Here is a 19,201-nt window from a genome sequence, read left to right on the forward strand (position 1 = left end):
ACATGCTGCGGGCGGCTCGTTCCTCCCCACGGCCACCTGGTGGGGAGGCGCCGGGGCTCTCCTCAGGGCTCTCCTCAGGGCGGGTCCCCGAGGCGCGCAGCCCCGCGGGGTGCCGTGTGCCGTGCCCGCCCGCGGCCGCCGGGGGGCGCTCGGCCCCAGCGCTGTGCGCGGTGCGACCCCGCCTCAGCGCGGCCCTGGCACAAACCCGCGGAGCCGTGAAGCCCCCAGGGCCCCCGAGCCCGGGGTCATGACGGAAAAGCGCGGGTCTCACACAGGGCCTGGGGAAGGGAAATAGCTCTGGGAAAGGATGCGCGCTCCAGGTGTCTCCTTCAGCTAAACGACATCCTTCCCCCACAGCCACACTGCTTGGGGCACGTTTGCCTTGGCCAGGAGTCAAATGCTAAATCATACTGGTTTGTCATACGACATTGAAATCCGTGCTTGCTTTTGATGCTAGAGATGTTGTCTAATCCTACTTCTTCAGAATATCTTTCCTTCCGCACCTGATCAGAATTTTCTCAAGTATTTCCAAATCATTTTTATAGTCAGCGCCTGTTAAAGTTGAGATTTGCTGTGAACATGTGCATTTGTGTATGAACACACACATTATCCACCAGCTGTCATCTATGTATTATATATATATATTAAAAAAAAAAAAAAAAAAAAAAAAAAAAAAGACAGCAAAATTTCCCCAAGTAGCCACACAAAGAAACCAGGAAAAAAAAAAAAAAAAAAAAAAAAAAAAAAAAAAAAAAGCACTAGGAGCCTTTCAGTGACCCACCTGCTGCTCCTCTGTGCTCCCCCAGAAATCACGCGTGATGCAGCCCACAGCCAGTGACTGTGTAAACCACAGGTCCCACCCTGCCAGATCGGACCTTCTCCTTCTCCTTTAGAGAACCAGAGCACACTTCGTCAATGTGCCCAGCTGCTGGTAGCTGGGGACTTCTTCCTAAAAACACAGTGGTCCTGGCAGATGGCCGGGCAGAGAGGGCAACACCATGTCCCCACCCAGGCCACCCCAGCACCACCTGCAGGCAGCGCTGCTCGCACCACCTGCGCCCACTCAAGCGGTGACATGAGGAAGCTTTGTGCACCTTCCCAGCATCGTTAGCATCAACGTCAATGAAGCTGCCACTGTGGTTTACCAGGCCTTGGTGTACAGCAGTCAGTGGCTTCCTGGTCAAGGAATTCCTGTTTGAACTGGAGGGAGGATGGACAGAGATGACACGAGTATGTAACACAGCTGGGGAGGCTATGATGCTCTTCTCTGCGTCACTCAGTGGGCACAAGTCATCCACACAGATACTGAAACTTCCTGAATGTCACTGCTAACTACTCCAGCTTTGGGTGGCTGATGACTTTCCAAATCTGAAGGATTTTGCCACCGCAAACATGGTAGGCAAGCAGACACAAGAAGTGCATTGCACTCCTCACAGTACCATGCTTGAGAATGACTTGAGTTCTGCAACTGCAGCCAAGTAAGGATCCAGAGCAGCAGAAACGATCACCTTTGTGTCCAGTATAGTGCCCATAGGGGTCAGAAACATGATATGGCCATGCCCAGGCACACTGCCCTCTTGTACTTAACAGCAACGGACGGCAGAAGCAGAAGGTAAGGCTAGCAGGGATCCAGTCGAAAGCTGACTATGCAAAGGAGCTGGCACCGAGGAACACCTCTAGAAAGCTGGCAGAGGGCTGGATGCAGGGCAGTCAGAAATACTGGGCAGCAGAGCTATGTCTCATGCTGACACAAAATCATTGTCTCATTATGCTTATTTGGCAGTGACCACTTGTCACCTCACTGCGTTAACACCTTGTACAGACTCAGATCTGTCTAGCACAAAGAAGACATACAGACGCGTCCCTATATCATCCCAAGGGCCCGTTAGTGTGCCTGAAAGTGTTCTGAAGAAGTAACATTCTCTATTGCTTACACATCTCAAGGATGGAAGCTTTAATATTTTATTTTCTAGCAACTTCTAGGCACAAGAATTTTTTGCAAAAGATCTATAATTAAAACACACACCCCTGCACATATTCCTGGTTCTGCATGATGTATGGTATTACTCCGACTGCAGTTAAGAGGAACTTGCAGCCTACAGCATGAGTAGAACCTGTATTTCATAGGGCACTGCAAGCGACAGCAATAGGTAACGCAGAGAATGTGAAGGAGACTTAGAACAAGACAGCCATGTACAGACTTTGAAATTAAAATTACAATGTTAGGCACTTAAAATAAGTGCCATAGCCACACAGTATTTATTACATGCAGAAAACACTGTTGAGAATTAGAGCACAGACTTTATTTGTATGAGATGCTAAATGTGTCACCAACATACTTCACATGGCTGTGTATGGGGTTTACACTTTATGGGACTTACATAAAGGACTTACACTTAGCCAGGGGACTCAAGTTTCAGTGCCTTTTCATTCCTTTAATTCTGCCTCTAAGAAACACGTTTATTTAAGCCATTCATTCTACTTACACCAGACTTTTATTGCAGCTGCCCAAATTATCCTATTTCAGCCCACAACCAATATTGAAAACTCAGCTTTTTCTTGCATAGCTATGAGATTCGTTTTTTAAATGTCTGCCCATCTCTGATGTTGTCAGCGACCAGGTTCAGAGGACCTCTGGTTCAAATCCTTTACAGTACAGGAAAGGACCCATGAAACACACTCACCTCTAGTTAAAATTCCTTTGATGACAGAAAGCTCATCCCAGGACAGTTCTGAAAACCACAAAGAACAGCCTAACAGTTGAACAAGCTTTCATTTCCATGACAGCAGCTGTTTGGGCTAAAATCCAAGGGATGAGCCTTGGAAGCATTAGCACACAGAATTTAAACTTAAAAGCTGACACACTTCAGATGGGGCTAAACTGTACTCCATTTAGGTAGAGAACAAAAAATAACTTGCACAACCAAGGTTTTACACTATATGTGTTTATGGAGTGCCTTTGTTTTGATGCTTCTCAAAGGTGCCTAGATTGCATCACTATTAAAAGGACCCACTTCTAGTCATCCCTGAAGTGACAGCTGTAGCTGTACAAGCTAGGCAGAAGAGTCACTGAATTGCCCCTAATGCACAGCAACCAAGGCACTGCTTACAGGGTACTTATCTCAAACAGAACTGCTTGCAGCAGGCAATATTAAAGGGATAATGACTCAACACCTTATTTTCTGGCCTTCCATAACTGTGCTAGGAAAGGAGAGGCCTTCACACACCAGCATTCATATAAAGCCAAGTTATGAGCAAATGCTAGTTCAGAATTGTTACCATCTTTAGTTTAAGTCTTTGGACTCGCAGCTAGCAAAATCCATGAATTAACATTGTACCTTATTTATTTATTGTTGGGGCTCTGAAATACCTATATCAATCCCAAAGGAGATGGGAGAGACCCAGGTTTGGATTCTCCTAACCCTAGGAGACTTTCCAACACTGCACAGGGAGAGAACGGGATGGGCACAATCACTGCCGTTCTCCAGCAGGGGAGATGAAACCGGAATCTGACTCTGACTGTCAGCTCCCTGTAATTTTCCTGTACTCTTCTGAGTGCTGCACAACTACTTAATCATGCAGGGATAAGGCTCTTACTGAACACATATGCTGTGATTTCACCAGGCACACATGTTCAGCTGCCCATTTCCCCACAGGCAGGACTGTGTGCACAGAGTCAACGCTGTCCAAAGGGCTCTGGCCCATTTATACCGCTCTAAGCACCTCTGATCTGATTGAGGCTCCACCTCTGTGAGAGACCAGCTTCACATCGTAATCTTTGGACAAAAGTTAAATCACAGCATGGGGCGTTGTGAGCACCAAGGAAAGATTTGAAAGCTGGGTTATAGGACCCTGAAGATACGTTTAGCATAGAAATGCTGGTGGAAGCTTAATTACAGTGACACTGCTATAGGCTGCTCTGCTAAGCAAGCTATTTAAGCCCTTTCAATAATGTTTTGCTGTAATGGGAACAGCTCAAGCTGCAATAGCAGTTTGCTACACAGAAAACATTATAGCAGTTGATCTTATTCTTTCCAATGCACTTATTTTAACAGTTTTTTCCCTGCTGCACCGCCTATCAGATAGCCTTATCTCCAGAGAGCACAATTGCCTTTTTTCTACCACTTGCAGGTAGTTATGATTTTCAGATTCAGCTTAGAGAAGCTTCACTCAACACAAAATGAGGCTTTTTCACATATTTCATTTATTTGAGGGTTCTCATTGAATGCTGGGCATGAGATCACACTGCACACAGGTAAATCTTTTCTGCTAGGTAATGAAGAGCTGTGGTGCCTACCCTACCCAGAAGCCTGGAAAACTAAATACCCACTAGATATTTCTACAGAAGTAGATGAGGGATTGACAAATCCTGAAGTTGGGGCCACCTAGCCAAGCAGTTTTCCAAGCCCTGACATGCAGCAGTGGAGGCCAGAAAAGAACGAGAGATATTGCCTCTTAGAACAGAGTTTGGACCTGCTCAGCTTCAGTTTTGTTTTCTCATCATCCCACCTTCCCAAACCAGGAACAGTTCCCTCTATCCTCCCTCCCACACACTTTCTCTCCTCCTTTGTATACCCCTTTTCCACACAAGATCCCTAACCCATCTTCTTGTCATGCCTTTACTCATCCAAATAATTCTCTCACACACTTCCCACCTCTTTACAAATAATACCACGAGGTTCCTATTTAAATTCAATAAATCCCATCTGCCTCACTTTTCTACAATTCTACTTCACATCACCTAACTCAGGAAAAAGACCCTTTCTCCAACTGAAGGTAAAGCAATCGAGCCTACTGGGAAATCAAGCCTGCTCTGTCTATATGAAATTTATAAATGTCAGTCACAGTAGGTACCTACTGTGAAAGAACAGGGAACCGTAGCACAAATCTATTCAGCAAAGAGCAGATCTATTCAGTGTCAATCAGCTTGGATTGACTCATCTTCAATGGCAAGACATGATCTAAGCCAATTTGTGTACAAACATTATTATCAATTGTCTGTCATTTATCCTCAGGCTCTAATACCATGTTTAAATATGAAGACATTTCGCTTAATCCCAATTCTAGCCTTCCTAGGATTCTGATTTTTCTTGTGAGTAATCCTGCTTTTCATGTAGCTGCCTCATGATCTGTCAAATAACAGTAAATTATTTGCTCATCTAAGTGCTTATTTTTATAAGGCATTCTAAAGCTCAGACGATGACTGTAAGCCTGTATTTCTCAAAGGAATAAATAAGGTCAGGTCACCTGAATTATACTTAACCTAGCAAAATACAGTAAAAATACATTATTCACATTACAACTTTCTACTGTCCTGTGTCTTGCATTAAAAACATCCTTTTCTGATAAACTGATTACTTTGATGGACATTTCTCAGGGAATTAACCTGGCTTTGCTGTCTTTACATGATAAAACTTGAAACATTAAATGTCAGACACACAGATATAATTTTACTGCAGTTTGTGTAAACTTCTAAACTTGCATTCAAACCCACATAAGTAACAGCAGTGACATGTCTGTTTTCCCTATTTCTTGTGCCCATTTCATCCACACAGATTACAAGGGAAGCACCATGCAGTTACCAAATCCAAGTTCATGTACAGCCTGCCTAAGAGCTGCTTCAGGGTAGACAGACTTTGTAAATAAATCTCTTTACAGCAGCACTAATCCCTTTCTATCAATAAAAGGAGAGCTCTTCTTTACTCGCCCTCATCATGGAGCTTCTGCCCCACAGGCTTACATCTGCAGTGATTTAAATGCAGCTGGATATTGGTTCCCAGTGAGTGTAACATCTCCATCAAGACCCTCACAGGAGGCACGTCAGCATTCGAGGGTCAGCTAAAGGGAAAAGAAAGAGCGAGCGTGTACAAAATACCCTAAGTGGGTGGGACACATTTTCATTTTGTTGTCAGTTCACATTGTCAGAAACAAAATGATTTTGAAAGTAATAGAAAATCAGTGTAATAACACTGTCCTCAGCACGGCTCTGAAATCCATTTATGGGAGCCCCACCGGTAAAGTACATATATAATTACAACTGAAGCTGTGTTTAGCTTCACACTAAACACCATCATGAGGCAGTGTGTTAAATAATGCATTTCCCTAGTGCTTTTTACTGAGTATGTGATCGTTTCATACATTAAAGTTATTGTTTTGATAATAAATTCTAGTAGTTTCACAACTAATATGCATACACTTTTCAAAGATTTCAGCGAAGCAGAAAGTGTCTGCACCCACGAGAGGCAATCACTTATATGTAAAAATTTCACTGTATTTCTGCTGTACCCTCCCTACTTCACCTGGGACTTAAATTACTAAATTAGAAGCATTCAGGAAAACAAGGGCCTTAATGCTCTACAAACAATGCAGCCCCAACAACTCTACCACTTGGGAAGGTTTCCCTGTTGGACTCTGGCAGGAACCATTTTGTGGTCCACAGCACGCTTATTTCTCAGGTGGATGCACAGGAGCGAGTGAGCAACAACTACAGGCACTCCGCTGTCATTGTCACTGCAAGGAATGTTAGCTTACCATATTTAAAACATAAACAAGAGCTTCCTATCTTTTTATAGCATGCACCAACTCTCTTCATTCCTTCCTTGTCAGAGACACTCCCTATATAAACACTCTCAGACATTTTTTTATTTTAACTTAAATGTCAAGCTTCATTACTAAATTTTTTTATCAGTGTTTTCCATGCCAGAGGCACATGTGTGTCAGCTGGCATTGGCTTTCATACTGCCAAAATAACAGTGAACCAAGAAAAGACAGCAGTTAAATTGGTGATACCAGTTATTTTCTGGGCAGTTATCATGGGGATATCACTGTCAATTTAATAAAACATTTCATAGCAGGGTGGAGATATGTTCCTCTATTCTGAAGTGTGGTCATAGGAAACTTGCTAGACAAAATGATATTACAATCTCTGTTTTTATTCTTTCTCTGTTATTAATCTTTGCTATATTTACAAGACAAGAAATGCATTTTCCTTGCCAGGACAGCAAATATAAGTTCAAATTCTGCATGTTCTCTTTCCTTCTTAACCCTGGGGACTTTATAACCAATTTTGCTGTACTATGTGCTACAATACTCTCTATAGTGGTTATCTCAAAATCCAGTAGAACAAGTATATAGAATCATTATTATATACATATATTATTTTTTTTTCAATGGTAAGGTTTAACAGCTATTTATTTTTGGTCTTGATTCTTACCTTTTGTAGTAACCAAAACGTGTTATCTTCATTTTGCCCACAGGCCTCACCTAGAAGACAGATACACAGATGAATTTATTATTTAGAAAACTGCAAAGTCTAGCACTGTATAAATAACTTATGCTGAACATAAATAGGGTATACACTCATAAACCAACTAAACTATATCTTCTGAGCTTTTCACCACCCAGTGGCAGTTGCAGCTAGAATACAGCAGATGGCACAGAAAACACTACTAGCTGACACATTACTGTTGTAGATTTTCCCTGAATACATACACAAAAATGTTATAAGCCAAACCTTAAACAGGAGTTTAAACCAGAGTTTTGCATTGTCCATAGTGAGCATGTCTACAGAAAAACAATCTACGGACAATACATAGATGAAAACACTTAACTTTGGGGACCTACGTTGGCAGAACACAGCAATTCTTGGTGCATCACTGTGAAAGCAATTCCTTGGGTGGTATCAATCATCCAAGTTCCCCTGAATAAGCAAGACTTGACGTTCTTGACTAATTCCAAAGCCTGAAAAATTGTGTTACTTTTTTAGAATGGCTTTCAGACTCATTTACTGTGTATCCTGCAGTACCTGGAAGCAGAAGGCAGCACCAGCTGAGTCCCTTTCAATGATGAGTTGAGAGAAAGTGACTTCCTCTCAGAAATAAAATGGGTCTCGAGTGGTTTTTGCACAGGCGAGTTCTAGATTAAACTTGGAAATTAGCAGTTCATACTATGATTGTTTTGGGTTTTGTCCCCACATTCTGCAGCCCAGATAACCAGCAGTGGAAAAGACGACGATGCTGGCTGGGGAGAGCGCCCACACTTCCCTGCAGAGCAGGGCAGGCAGGGAGCGAGGGAAGAAGCAGCAGAAGGAAGGACAACAGCCGGACGCTGTGAGGGCGCTCAGGGGGGCCAGCGAAGGTACTGCTGCAACACCACTAGCCAGGGACCAGCTCTGCTGTGAGCTCCTGCTGGGCCCTGCGCCTGGCAGAGCATCTGGACACAATGCCAGAGGAGGCCAGGGGCAGAGAAAACAGACAGGGCAGGATTTCTCCACCTGTTCAGAAGAGATCCAGGTAAGGCACTGGCACCAAAGTCGTGGCACTGAACAGAAACACCTAATGCTGACCAGAACTTTCAGTGATCAGAGTAAATTATTCAGAATGTCCCCCTGTGGGACAGACAGTCCCCTCGTGGCAGAGACACAACTCAGGTGTGTCTGTACCACTTCATTTTTTCTATCGCACTTTTGATAGAAGTCAATTGTCCTTTTAAGTGCTAAGGAGCACAGAGCTGCCCTCTGACTTGTGATTACAAGTCACTGTCCTTCGTGATTACAAGTCACTAACTCAAGCAGCTGGTGGCTTCCTTCCCCTTCAATTCCTTTCTGTTTCTGCACTGAAATTTAATCGTAATTTCCTTCCTCAAATAGAAGCCAGCTATAGTGGCTTTTGCTCGCCTATACCCTAGAGCAGTCACTCACCACTGCTTCTTTATAATTTTATCCTCAATTTTGAGAATATCTTGTTTTATCAAAAGGATACACAAAGGCTGACTAAAAATTGATGCAGCTGATCTCTTAAATGTGGTCTCACTCACCAGCCTTTCAAGTGCTGCAGCAACCCGCTTCATCTGAGTTCTTTTTGATATCTTTTTACTAGTTTCTGTCACACTGTTGTTTGTTTTTTCCACTGCATTAAACACCAAACCAAAGCTGTCAGAAACAAAGTTTTATCTGCTCTTAAACCCCGGTACAATCTTTTTGTGCTGTATAACCCTCAGGGTCCATTTCTTTTTCTTAGCTTTGCTCTGTTCTGTCCCCAAGCCTGCCTTACATTTCCTACAAATAAATTGCACAAGCCACTTAGCTGCCCTGGCTTCCCACCTCTCCCACCCATTTATCACTGGGCTTCTCTGTGCCAGCAAGTGAACTTCTCTGCTCTTGAGGTTTTAAATTAATTGCCAGTTTGCTTATCCTACTGCATATTTATTTCCACAGGCGAGACCTATTAAACCAGTGAGTATGTTACATTCCTATTTTAACTGTGAATAGTTTATTAAAAAAATATGTCTCACTCTAAGTGGTGCCAATCTCTCAGGATACGGGGGGAGGCTCACCTGGAGGTAGCTGACAGATTTTTTTAAAACCAATTTCATGCAAGTTCTGGCTGCATTGTAATCATCCCCCATGTGAGTTCTTCTCTCTCACTCATTTCTGCTTCTCACAGCAATTCCTCGCTGGCACGAGCCTCACCACTGCATAAGACTGAGCACTGAGCACTACTTCCAGGGCCTTATTTCACCCTCATCTTGCATGCACATGTCAGTGAAACCCAGGCTGAGCTGCACGAGGGCTCCATGAGCCAGAGGGTTATGTCCCCAAGCATTTGATCGCCAGTCTCCATCTCTTCCCTGACAATTATAAAAAACGTTCACAGTTCCAGTGAGGAACTTTGCACTGTTCCATATTTATAAATGTTTTACTGTCTTTCAGAGAGCCTATAGATTCAGGAAGACTTCATAAACAGAATAGTAATAAAATATGGAGATATTGGTTTGTGTTTTCATTGGTAAGACACAGAAGACAATGAGTTATAAGGTTTGTACTTCACCAAGGTGCATTAAATATTTCTTGTTAGTACACAACAGTTTCAGAAAGATAAAATCAATTTTGAATACATATTTTGTTTGCAGTCATACTGACTTTTTCTCAGTTGTACTTCTTTTGTTTTAGGTTAACATACGCATTGCTAGATTCCAATGCCTGCCTACACCAGTCCTGCAGGGCAGGCCTTCCTCCCGAGAGCGCTCTATCAAAGGCCTTTGCAAAAAAGATTGCTGATAGCAAAAGACAAGTACTTCACTTCAGGTCCACCTGTAAAAAACAGGAAATAAGTCACAAAACCCCTAACCTCCACTGACCAACAATCTCCGAAGTAGTAAAGAAACCAGTTTGCTGGATGAAGCTTCCTTTCACTTCACTATTTCTTGCCCTGTGACGTTTGGCACACACAGGTGGGGCCCTGTGCTGCAGCAGAGTCCCCAAGCCTGCCTTACACTTCTTGGTGTCATTTCTTTCTGTGTTGCCCCAGAGACCACAGAAACCTGGCCTCCGAAGGCCACACAGGACCCCAGGTGGAGCTGCTGACCCCAACGCTGGACCTGCAGCACGGCGTGGGGCACATCTGTTAGAGTAAACCTACAGCACCCCAGAGCTCTGGTGATGTTCTGAGGCTTGCTGCCATCGCTGGTGGCAGGGGGGTGCCTAACCCCACACGCTGTGTATGGCACGGGTCAGTATTCCTTTACATAGAGTTGTGTGTATTTGTATTTATGTATCTCCAGGGATGCATGTTAATACTCGTTAGCAATCCGCTGGCTATCTTTAATTCCAAAAATAAAATTAGAATTTGTGATAAATTCATGCAAGGACTAATGGAAATAAACAGAGAATCTGCCTTCACTGTCAGATGCTTTAAGGTCCTGGAAAGGTCAACACAAAATAAATTGCAAAATTAACTGTAAATTTAATTAAGGAGTCATAGAATGAGAGGGAAAAGAACACAGAGATCAAATTTTCCATTTTACATCCTTAAACATTAACTCAGCTGGCATCAGAAAGACTGAAAACACAGGCAGACACATAAGGGAAATGTTATAGACTTTTCAATAACAATCTTGGACCCAATTATTTCCTAGTGCATGCACACATACTTGAAAAATATGTATGTACACAAGGCAGACAGCAGAATTTACCATCCTCCTCAAAAGTCTGCAAGCAGGTGAATAAATAAGAGACTCAACCTGGCCCCATTCCAATGCCTGAGACCACCTTTTGTTCCACAGAAAAAGACAGTTGGTAGCTCTAAAAATCAGAAAAATAGCCTCTGAGAATTTGGACATGTCATAAAATTCCCGGAAAACACTTTCTTGACATAGCAACTATTGAAACAGAATCAAGAGCCTCTCCATTCTAGCTCTCATTTCATTACATGGCATGTAAAAGAAGATGACTTCTGCCTTCGGGTCTCGGCACAACTCTAAAATATTTTTTATTTATATGTTTCATCTGTATTAGCAATTTAAAATTATTTTTCCTCTTGACAGATTTTATGCCTAAAGAACTAAATCACTTGATTCAAACCTCTAGAAAATATTTTAAATATAAATTTACCTGTCCTATAAATGCTAGCTGAAAAATGTTATATAGAACTTTATATGATATATTCAAAAATTCCATCCTTTTCATTAAAATAGCTTTTGGCACAGAAGAAGCTCTTTTGTTAGTAATTCTACAGTTATGTCCAAACTCAGAAAACCTTTAGTATCTTGCTGGTAATTCATTTCAGCTTAATCACATTCAAATCCATTGCCTCAAAATTGCCAATCTGAAAATTAGAAACTATTTTCACCCTAAGATTTCTTAGAAATGTGATTTAGTGAATATTAAATAACTTGAAAATCTAACCACCCACCCTAACCCTGCAGGAATTCCGTTCACAACAGATCTCAAAACATCACTGATTTCATTCCTTCCTATCACCCCTCCTTGAAATACAGCATTAAGATGGGGGAAAAATATCAAAATGAAGAAAGTAAAATGGGGGTACCGACACACAAAATCCATAAGGATTGCATGCCCTGGCCTGTACAAAGGGAAGGACACAGCAGTTGCGCTAATCCAGGCTATGATATGCACGTAATATCTCAGACTCTTCCATTAAAAATAAAATCCTTGCCCCCATGAGGTTAATCCTACTCACTGTACTAATGCAAGTAGATCCATAGGCAGTGAAACAATTTCTTGCATATGGCAAACAGGAGTTGCCTTGAACCTGAAATCAGCGAGAACTGCTCCTCTTCCATTGAAGGTCAGTGGCAAGTGTCCTCCCTCAACCTCACAACCAGCCACATCCATCGCAAAAACATCATGTGTAACACATACTGCTTATGGGCACTGCACTGGAATTCAAGACAGTCTTTACTTCCAGGAAAGAGCTCAGCATGGAACACTACAAAACAGACAATTCTGATTAGATATCAGGAAATTAACATTTATTTTTTCAAAAGAGTAATTTTAAAAACATTTCCATCAAAAGATTCTTTTTCTTCTCACTACATTTCAGAACAGTGCAAGTGGTGAAAGCATGAGATGCTTCCCATCAAACCCTAATCCCTCTCTCCTGCCCTTGTTTTCAGCAGCACACACAGATTTGTACAACCTCAAGCACCCGGTGGTGGAAACTCTCAGCAGGGCAATGCCTTGGCCCAGGGCCTGTTACAGTCAGCCCGGCCAGAAAGGCCAGACGCAGGGAATGCCCGGCGCTGCTGCCTCACGCAGGTGCAGGGCTGGCAGAGCTGGCCTCAGACCTGGCCAAGTTGCAGGCAGGCGGCTATTTCCGCAGCCATTTGGCAACGAGACTTCTCCAGCAGCTACCAGATGACCTCTCACTGCCACTACATCGGTGCTGTCACCACTGACAAGGCACACAACTTCAGACACAGAGAAGACTGCCCTGCTCCCGCAAACTGAGACTCATCTCTTTTGCTCATCCTGAGGCATTTTATCCAAGAGTAATTATATAACCCAACTGACATTTATTTCATTACCACCTTTTCCATTAAAAAAAATGATGTGATGAACAGTATCCCCCAAAGTCTTGTTACTAACACATTAAAATTTTCAGTCAAAAAGAGATCTCATTTAACAGCAAGATTTATTTTGCCTTCCAGAAATCAGCTGTCACAAAATGTCCAGGCGGGCAGCACTGCAGCCACCACACTTACGCGTTGGTTTGGCACTGACCTCCGCGAACCTAAAATGAAACCACAGGAGATGGTAAGTAGAGCAGAGGAGGTCTGCCACTTCAGCAGACTCTACTAAACTGTACAGTTTGATAATGAAGTCCCTGGATCAAAGAAAATGTAAAATCATCCAAGAATAAAATTATCTGTCTTCAGCAAGGGCTTCTCACACTGATTGCCTGTTATTAGTAAAGAGGGAAACACCCACTGAGTGAGGATGGCAGCTTCTTATGCTGCCGACTGTAACAAATGCCATCCCAAACCTTATGGAAGCATACCTGCACTCCTTGTCCAGCATGCTCCTTATTTTGAAAGGCTGGGGGAAAACTTTCTCAACGAAGTGATAGAATTCAGACTGGGCACACAGGCTGTAAATTACCAGAGACAGATGCTGCCTTGGTGCTGCTTTTTTTGTGATGTTATGAGAAAAACAAGTCAATTAAAATATAAACAGATATAAGCAGCAGAAATTCTGAGTATTTTTTGTCTTTGGCCCAGCCCTCCCAAATACAGCATATAAACAGACTTCTGTGTAATAAATCGTTTGCGGGAAAATCTCTAATGCAAATCTATTTTTCCAAAACAGAAAAACAGATGCAATTAAAAAAACAAACAAACAAACAAAAAAACATAAATAATTATGTAAATAATCCTACACTATCTCCCTGACACATTACTGCTGAGGGACTACACTAGGTGTGTAAATGAGACTCCAGCCTGAATTCATCACAAGCAGGTTTTGTTCCGGAGCACAAATAAACCAGAAGAAAAGGAACCCCCACAATTTGAAATACATATGGAATGAAAGGGTAAAAGAACTGTCCCATATATGTTTAACACAGATCTGGAAATGAGTGGGGTGAGCAAAAGCTGGAAACATTTCGTGTAGATTCAAGATGAGCGAGCTGAGCACTGACAAATACCAAGAAAGTCAGTGTTAACTGTGATGATGCTTCTGTAAGGCTGTGCTGGATTGTACCTGGTACGTTGTACCATCCGACCCAGAAACAAATGTTCTCTGTCTCAAAAGTCATCCCAATTTCTCTGGAAATAAAGATTCCTCTGGACAAAACTGTCACAGAAAAGGGCCTAAAAAGGGCGTAGACAGGATTTTTTTTTTTCCAGAATTGCCAAATATGAAGCTGCTTACTCCAAAGTCAGGTAACAAGGCCTCTATATTTTCAACAGCTTTTTTAATTAAGTACAGGTTTTGCAGTCAAAGATTCTTAGTCTGTTCAAATTGAAGTTAGTATGGATCCTATAGCTAAATGTAAGGCACTGTTTGGGAAAGATGCCATCATCAAAATTTGCAGAAGCACTAGATATTAGAAATTTTGAAATTTAACTGGAGAAAGTATTTTAATATCGTTACGTACAGTCTTGCATATATACTTAACCCTTCACATGTGAATTCAAAAAGCCTGCACACAGAAACCCAGCTTTTCTGATGGTGTGAATGTAAGAATTTCTCTGTGCCTAAGTAGATGACGAAGGGCCCTGAAATGAAGTCATACGGTTTCCATTTACTGAAGTGGTAGAAAAGTCTTTCATGGAGTCAAGTATTTTGATGGGTTGAAGAAATTAATCAAGAGGTAATTTTTGCAGAGAATTCTGAGGGGATTTTAGCATAGAAATTGGTTAATTAAGAACCGAGTTCCTATAATTTTGGTAAAAAGTGCAAGTACTGCTGAGCCATAATGAAATCTATTTGCAAATTTCCAGGAAACTTTCAACTGCCTCAGACACACTTCATGCTTGCCTGAATTTAAAAAGTAAAAGAAAAAATAAGTGATTGATGACAGCAGCACACGTCTGACAGGAAGACCTGAGAGTTCACAAGCATTTTATCAACCCCAAACATCATTACAACTCTGCGACCATCACTGCTGAACCAAGGAGAAATTAAACAGCCTGGACATTGATGGCAAAGGTATTCCTATGTGAGAGAAGTTGCTCACAGGCCTGCAAACAAGAAGTGAAGGAGCCGCCTGCACGAGCAGTGCAGGGGGAAGCACCCTGCCAGCCGGCTTCTGGAGGCACCAGTGGGGCCGAGAGGAGTGCACAAGAGAAAGGAGTTGCCACTACAAGTTGGTTCCTAGAAAAATCCAAGCTGCTGCTAAAAGGACATGCCAGAAAGGCAGCACTTCTCACACGCTTTGCCTAAGCAGTTGATAACGTGGTTTTTCTGTTATTTTTCGTACCTAAACGGCCCGTGATGAAAGTTCACATACAGCAGTCCCTGCTGCAGCCCTGCTCGCTCTATCTCCAGCACCGGGGCGTTTATCCCGTGTGACGGCAAACATTTCCGAGATCCCCGGCAGAAACGTGCCGCCCTAGTGCAGCCGTGTTCCAGCTGTGCCTTGCACTAAATCCTGCAGGATCGCCCCGAGCCGCCCGCACCGCTTCCCCCGCAGCGCCGGCTAATCCCGGCCGTGCCCTCCTTTCCTTCCCTTCCCTTTCCTTTCCCTCCTTCCCCTCCCTCCCTCCGCCGCCACCGCAGCTCCCCAGGAGCCGGCAGCCGCCTCCAGCTGGGAGCCCGAGCCCCTGCAGCGCTCCCGTTCCCCAGAGCCGGCACCGGGGCGGGGAAGGGGCCGGGCGGGACCCCCCTAGGCCGCGGCCGGCCCCCGGGGATGCGCAGCCCGGAGCCCCCCTCCCCGCGGCCTGCCCCGGGGGCGCCCCTCCTCTCCCCCCGGCGGCGGCGGCGGGCAGGGCCGGCCGGGGGGGGCCGCGGCGGCCGGCCCCGGCGGGGCGGAGGTCGGCCGCCTCCACACGCCCCCCGTCCAGCAGCCTGCGGCGGCTGAGGGAGGAGGAGGAGGCGGCGGCCGCGCCCGCCTCGCCTCCCGCCCGCCGGGGAGCCGCGGCTGAGGCGCATGGAGACAGCGGCCGGCGCCGCGGGCTGGGGTAAGGCGCGCTGAGGCGGCGGGGCTGCGTCCCCACGGGGCTCTGTCCCGACAGGGCTCTGTCCCGACAGGGCTGCGTCCCGGGGCGTGGGGCGCGATCCCGCGGCGGCTCGAGGCACCCCGGTGCTCTCCGTGCCGAGGGGCAGCGGGGCGGGCGGGGCGGGCTGAGGGGAGCCCCGCAGCTCAGCGGGGGCTGCCAGGAGAAGCCGAACCCCTCGCGGCTTTGGGGGGCTCAGAAGGAAGCCCCGAAGTGCAAGTGGCAAATGCCGGGGCTCGGTGCGCCGGGCGCTGTGTGCCCATGAGGTGTGCTCCTGCCCCATGCAGCCCAGCGGCGCTGGAACTGGGAACCAGTCCCTCCGTGGTACTGGGCGCCTGCCCACCGACTGGGGACGACCTCCCAGCGATAATTACCATATTTACATAACCCGTTGTTGTTTATACGTGGGCTTCTGAACCCAGAGGCATTAAAGTCCTGTAGAATATCATTTCCTGAACAGGAGGGATTCCTGGAAGTATGAAGCAACGACTTGTTTATTTATTTTTACCCCATTCAAGCTCCATCTGTGTGCATATCGGGTCAGAAACGTGTAACGCTGCTGCCCTAGAGAACGGGACCCTGTTAACCACACCGTGTCTTCATCTGACATCTGGTCCCGAAACAAAACCAAACTGCTATTAAGGACCTTTTTTTTGTTCCCTCCTTAGTTCTTTTCTTCCATCTTCCTCTGATCTCTGGAAGCTCCATCCGTATTGGAATAGGCAGCAATTATTCCAATCTCTGTAAGTAGTCTCTTTTTTCTTTTTTTTTAACTGCATTAATGGCATGCCTTGCAGTCATGTACAGCTGTAGGAATATTGTATTTAAAGTCCTCTAGCAGATAAACATCAATCCATTAAAAGGCAAATAGCTTCCTGACTAAGAAAACAACTGAGTTAACTGAAACTGACTCGAGCTTGTGATCTCTGTACAGGCAAAACTCACAGAAATTAGAGAAAGAATTGCCTGAAATAGAGGACTGTACAACTAGTCCCAGGCACAAGTACTTCACTATTTCTTTTTCCAAAAAAAAAAAAAAAAAAAAAAAAAAAAAGCTTCCTCCTTCTCAGCATTTTCTCCTACAAGAAATTAGCACATAGCTGCTGAAACTGATCGACAAATTGAGCACACTGACATCAGTCAGAATTTATGTCATTTTGGCACTCACTACTGAAACAAATGTGGCTAAAAATTACTTCCACTCACCGAAATACAACATATCTCCTGACATTTGACTTCCTTCCATTCTCCTTTTAATGACTGACTTTTGTAGTTATTACATGAAAGTTTTTTTGAAATGAAAATATGACATTTTAAGAGCCAATTCTGCCTATGTCACTGGCTGTATTTCAGTAGAAAACCACGTGTATGCAAGGAATCACATTAGCACATCCAACCTCTTCGATAAAAGAATGCATAATGATAGAATACCTAACCAAAAATACCTAACAAAAATTAAACTACCAGGGTATCTCAGAGCAAGTGCTGCATCTCAAGAAAAGTCATACTGAAATGTTATAACTAGATTATGTCTTCTATAACAGAACTTTCAAGCCAAGATGTCCTTCATGGGTGAGAAATAATAAAACCTGAAATTTACAGAAACAGGCAGCAGACAAAAAGTTCTCGCATTTACTTTGGAATATACATAAAACATGACAGAGTCAGGCAGCTGTTATCTTCCTAGACTGGAAAAACTACCAAGATGAGTGTTTGCTGCATGCCCTACCAACTTGGAAGAGCTATTCATATTGTCACCACCAGCATCTGTCAGCACTAGGTATTTGGAGGCTCTAACCCTAAGAGGCTCTATGGCAACTAAGAGCAGAGTTTGATCAGTAAAGCTGGTTACAGTGCAAAACCAAATAAACACAAACTGCTTTTCTTCAGACAGTCTGGTAATCCCTTAAACTCCTAAATAAAACCATGCTAAAGTTGGGCTTGAGTAAGTGCAAAACTAGTAGCTGCTGATTAAAACTTTTCATCCTCTGTCTACCTAATGTATGACCAACTAGCATCACCTAACTCATAGAAAATACAAAATAACACAAAAATGACAGAGAATTGTAAAAGCTAACGTTGCTATAGCCACATGTAGCAGTCTATAGATTTATTAAAGAATTTCCTGTAGATATGGCAAAAAAAAAAAAAGAAAATGTACTTGCTCATGTTGTTACAGGTTAATATTACAAAATATCATTTCCATTATTTCCCAAGAGAACTGTTATTTTAGTATTATGCACACAATGACATTCCACAGCACTTCATTGCATACAAAGTCACTATGTGCTTAGTTTGGGAATTCAGAGCAGAGTAACACAGTTCTCTATCCGGTCTTTGCTTTTGTGTTCTTTGACCCTTCCCTACCACTGCACCTCCCAAAGAGACCAGTTCTTCACAGCAAGACAAGTTAGGATTGCATTAACTGTATGTTAGAGGAGCTTTGTAAAGCAGGTATTGCAGCAAATATAGTTCAGAGTAGTCCAAGTATTGCCCTGATTTCCAAACGGGTGCCTACTTCTCTTCAAAATTAAGCGTTGGTAAGGCAGCTTTTCTGAGTTAGTTCAGGTAGGCCCAATGTTCTGGCCTTCTTTGTGTTTAATTACTGTAACGCTCGGACTGTGAAATGTTAAATTATGTATTAGATCTAATGAGTTAACACAATAACAGGCAGGTGTTAGCCAAAAAGAAAACCCCATAAAATGTGGCTTGTGCATTTACTGCAAACCCAGAAAGTGTCTCCCCCTGTTACATATGAATTCATGTATACCCAGTACTAGACCCATCTACTGTCCAAACACTGAATTTCCTACGTGAATGGAAATGCCCAGGAGCAGGACTGAAACTCTTCTCATGCCAGGAGTCCGCTGTGCCTTGAGAACACCGCATCTCGTACAGGACAGAGTGGTGAAGTCACTCAAGCCAAGTCCATGCAACCTAATACTCAGGAATGGAGAGCTGTGTGACTTCAACCACACAGTACCAAGGCAGGTGGAGAATGTCAATGTTTACTGGAACTTTCTGATTAGAAACAAAAATTAGTTTTGTTGCTTTGCATATTGCAGAGAAAAAAGAAAACCACTATTTTTTTACCTTTTGGTCAGAAGACTGTTTTAATAAGTAGTAAGTCAAAATTCTCTCTCAAAAATGTTAATGTTATGAGCATTAATCATTATCAGTCAGAAGTCATGAACCACAACCACCATGTAATAGATGAATGAAGGGGCCCAGAACTGTCAGAGCA

The 19,201-nt window shown here is 43.7% G+C and overlaps 1 protein-coding gene across 1 annotated transcript in view; it reads left to right on the forward strand.

Annotated features, from left to right (window-relative positions):
- Nucleotides 1–15,510: 15,510 nt before the first annotated feature.
- The window catches only part of BEAN1 (brain expressed associated with NEDD4 1), a 55,066-nt gene continuing 51,375 nt past the window's right edge, over nucleotides 15,511–19,201 (forward strand). The window contains exons 1-2 of the mRNA XM_027466754.3: nucleotides 15,511–15,921; nucleotides 16,626–16,700. Coding sequence (XP_027322555.1) covers nucleotides 15,891–15,921; nucleotides 16,626–16,700 — 106 coding nt within the window. The 5' untranslated portion in view covers nucleotides 15,511–15,890. The remainder of the gene's footprint in view (nucleotides 15,922–16,625; nucleotides 16,701–19,201) is intronic.

The sequence above is a fragment of the Anas platyrhynchos genome, chromosome 12 (assembly GCF_047663525.1).
Source record: "Anas platyrhynchos isolate ZD024472 breed Pekin duck chromosome 12, IASCAAS_PekinDuck_T2T, whole genome shotgun sequence".
Taxonomy (NCBI): Eukaryota; Metazoa; Chordata; class Aves; order Anseriformes; family Anatidae; genus Anas; species Anas platyrhynchos.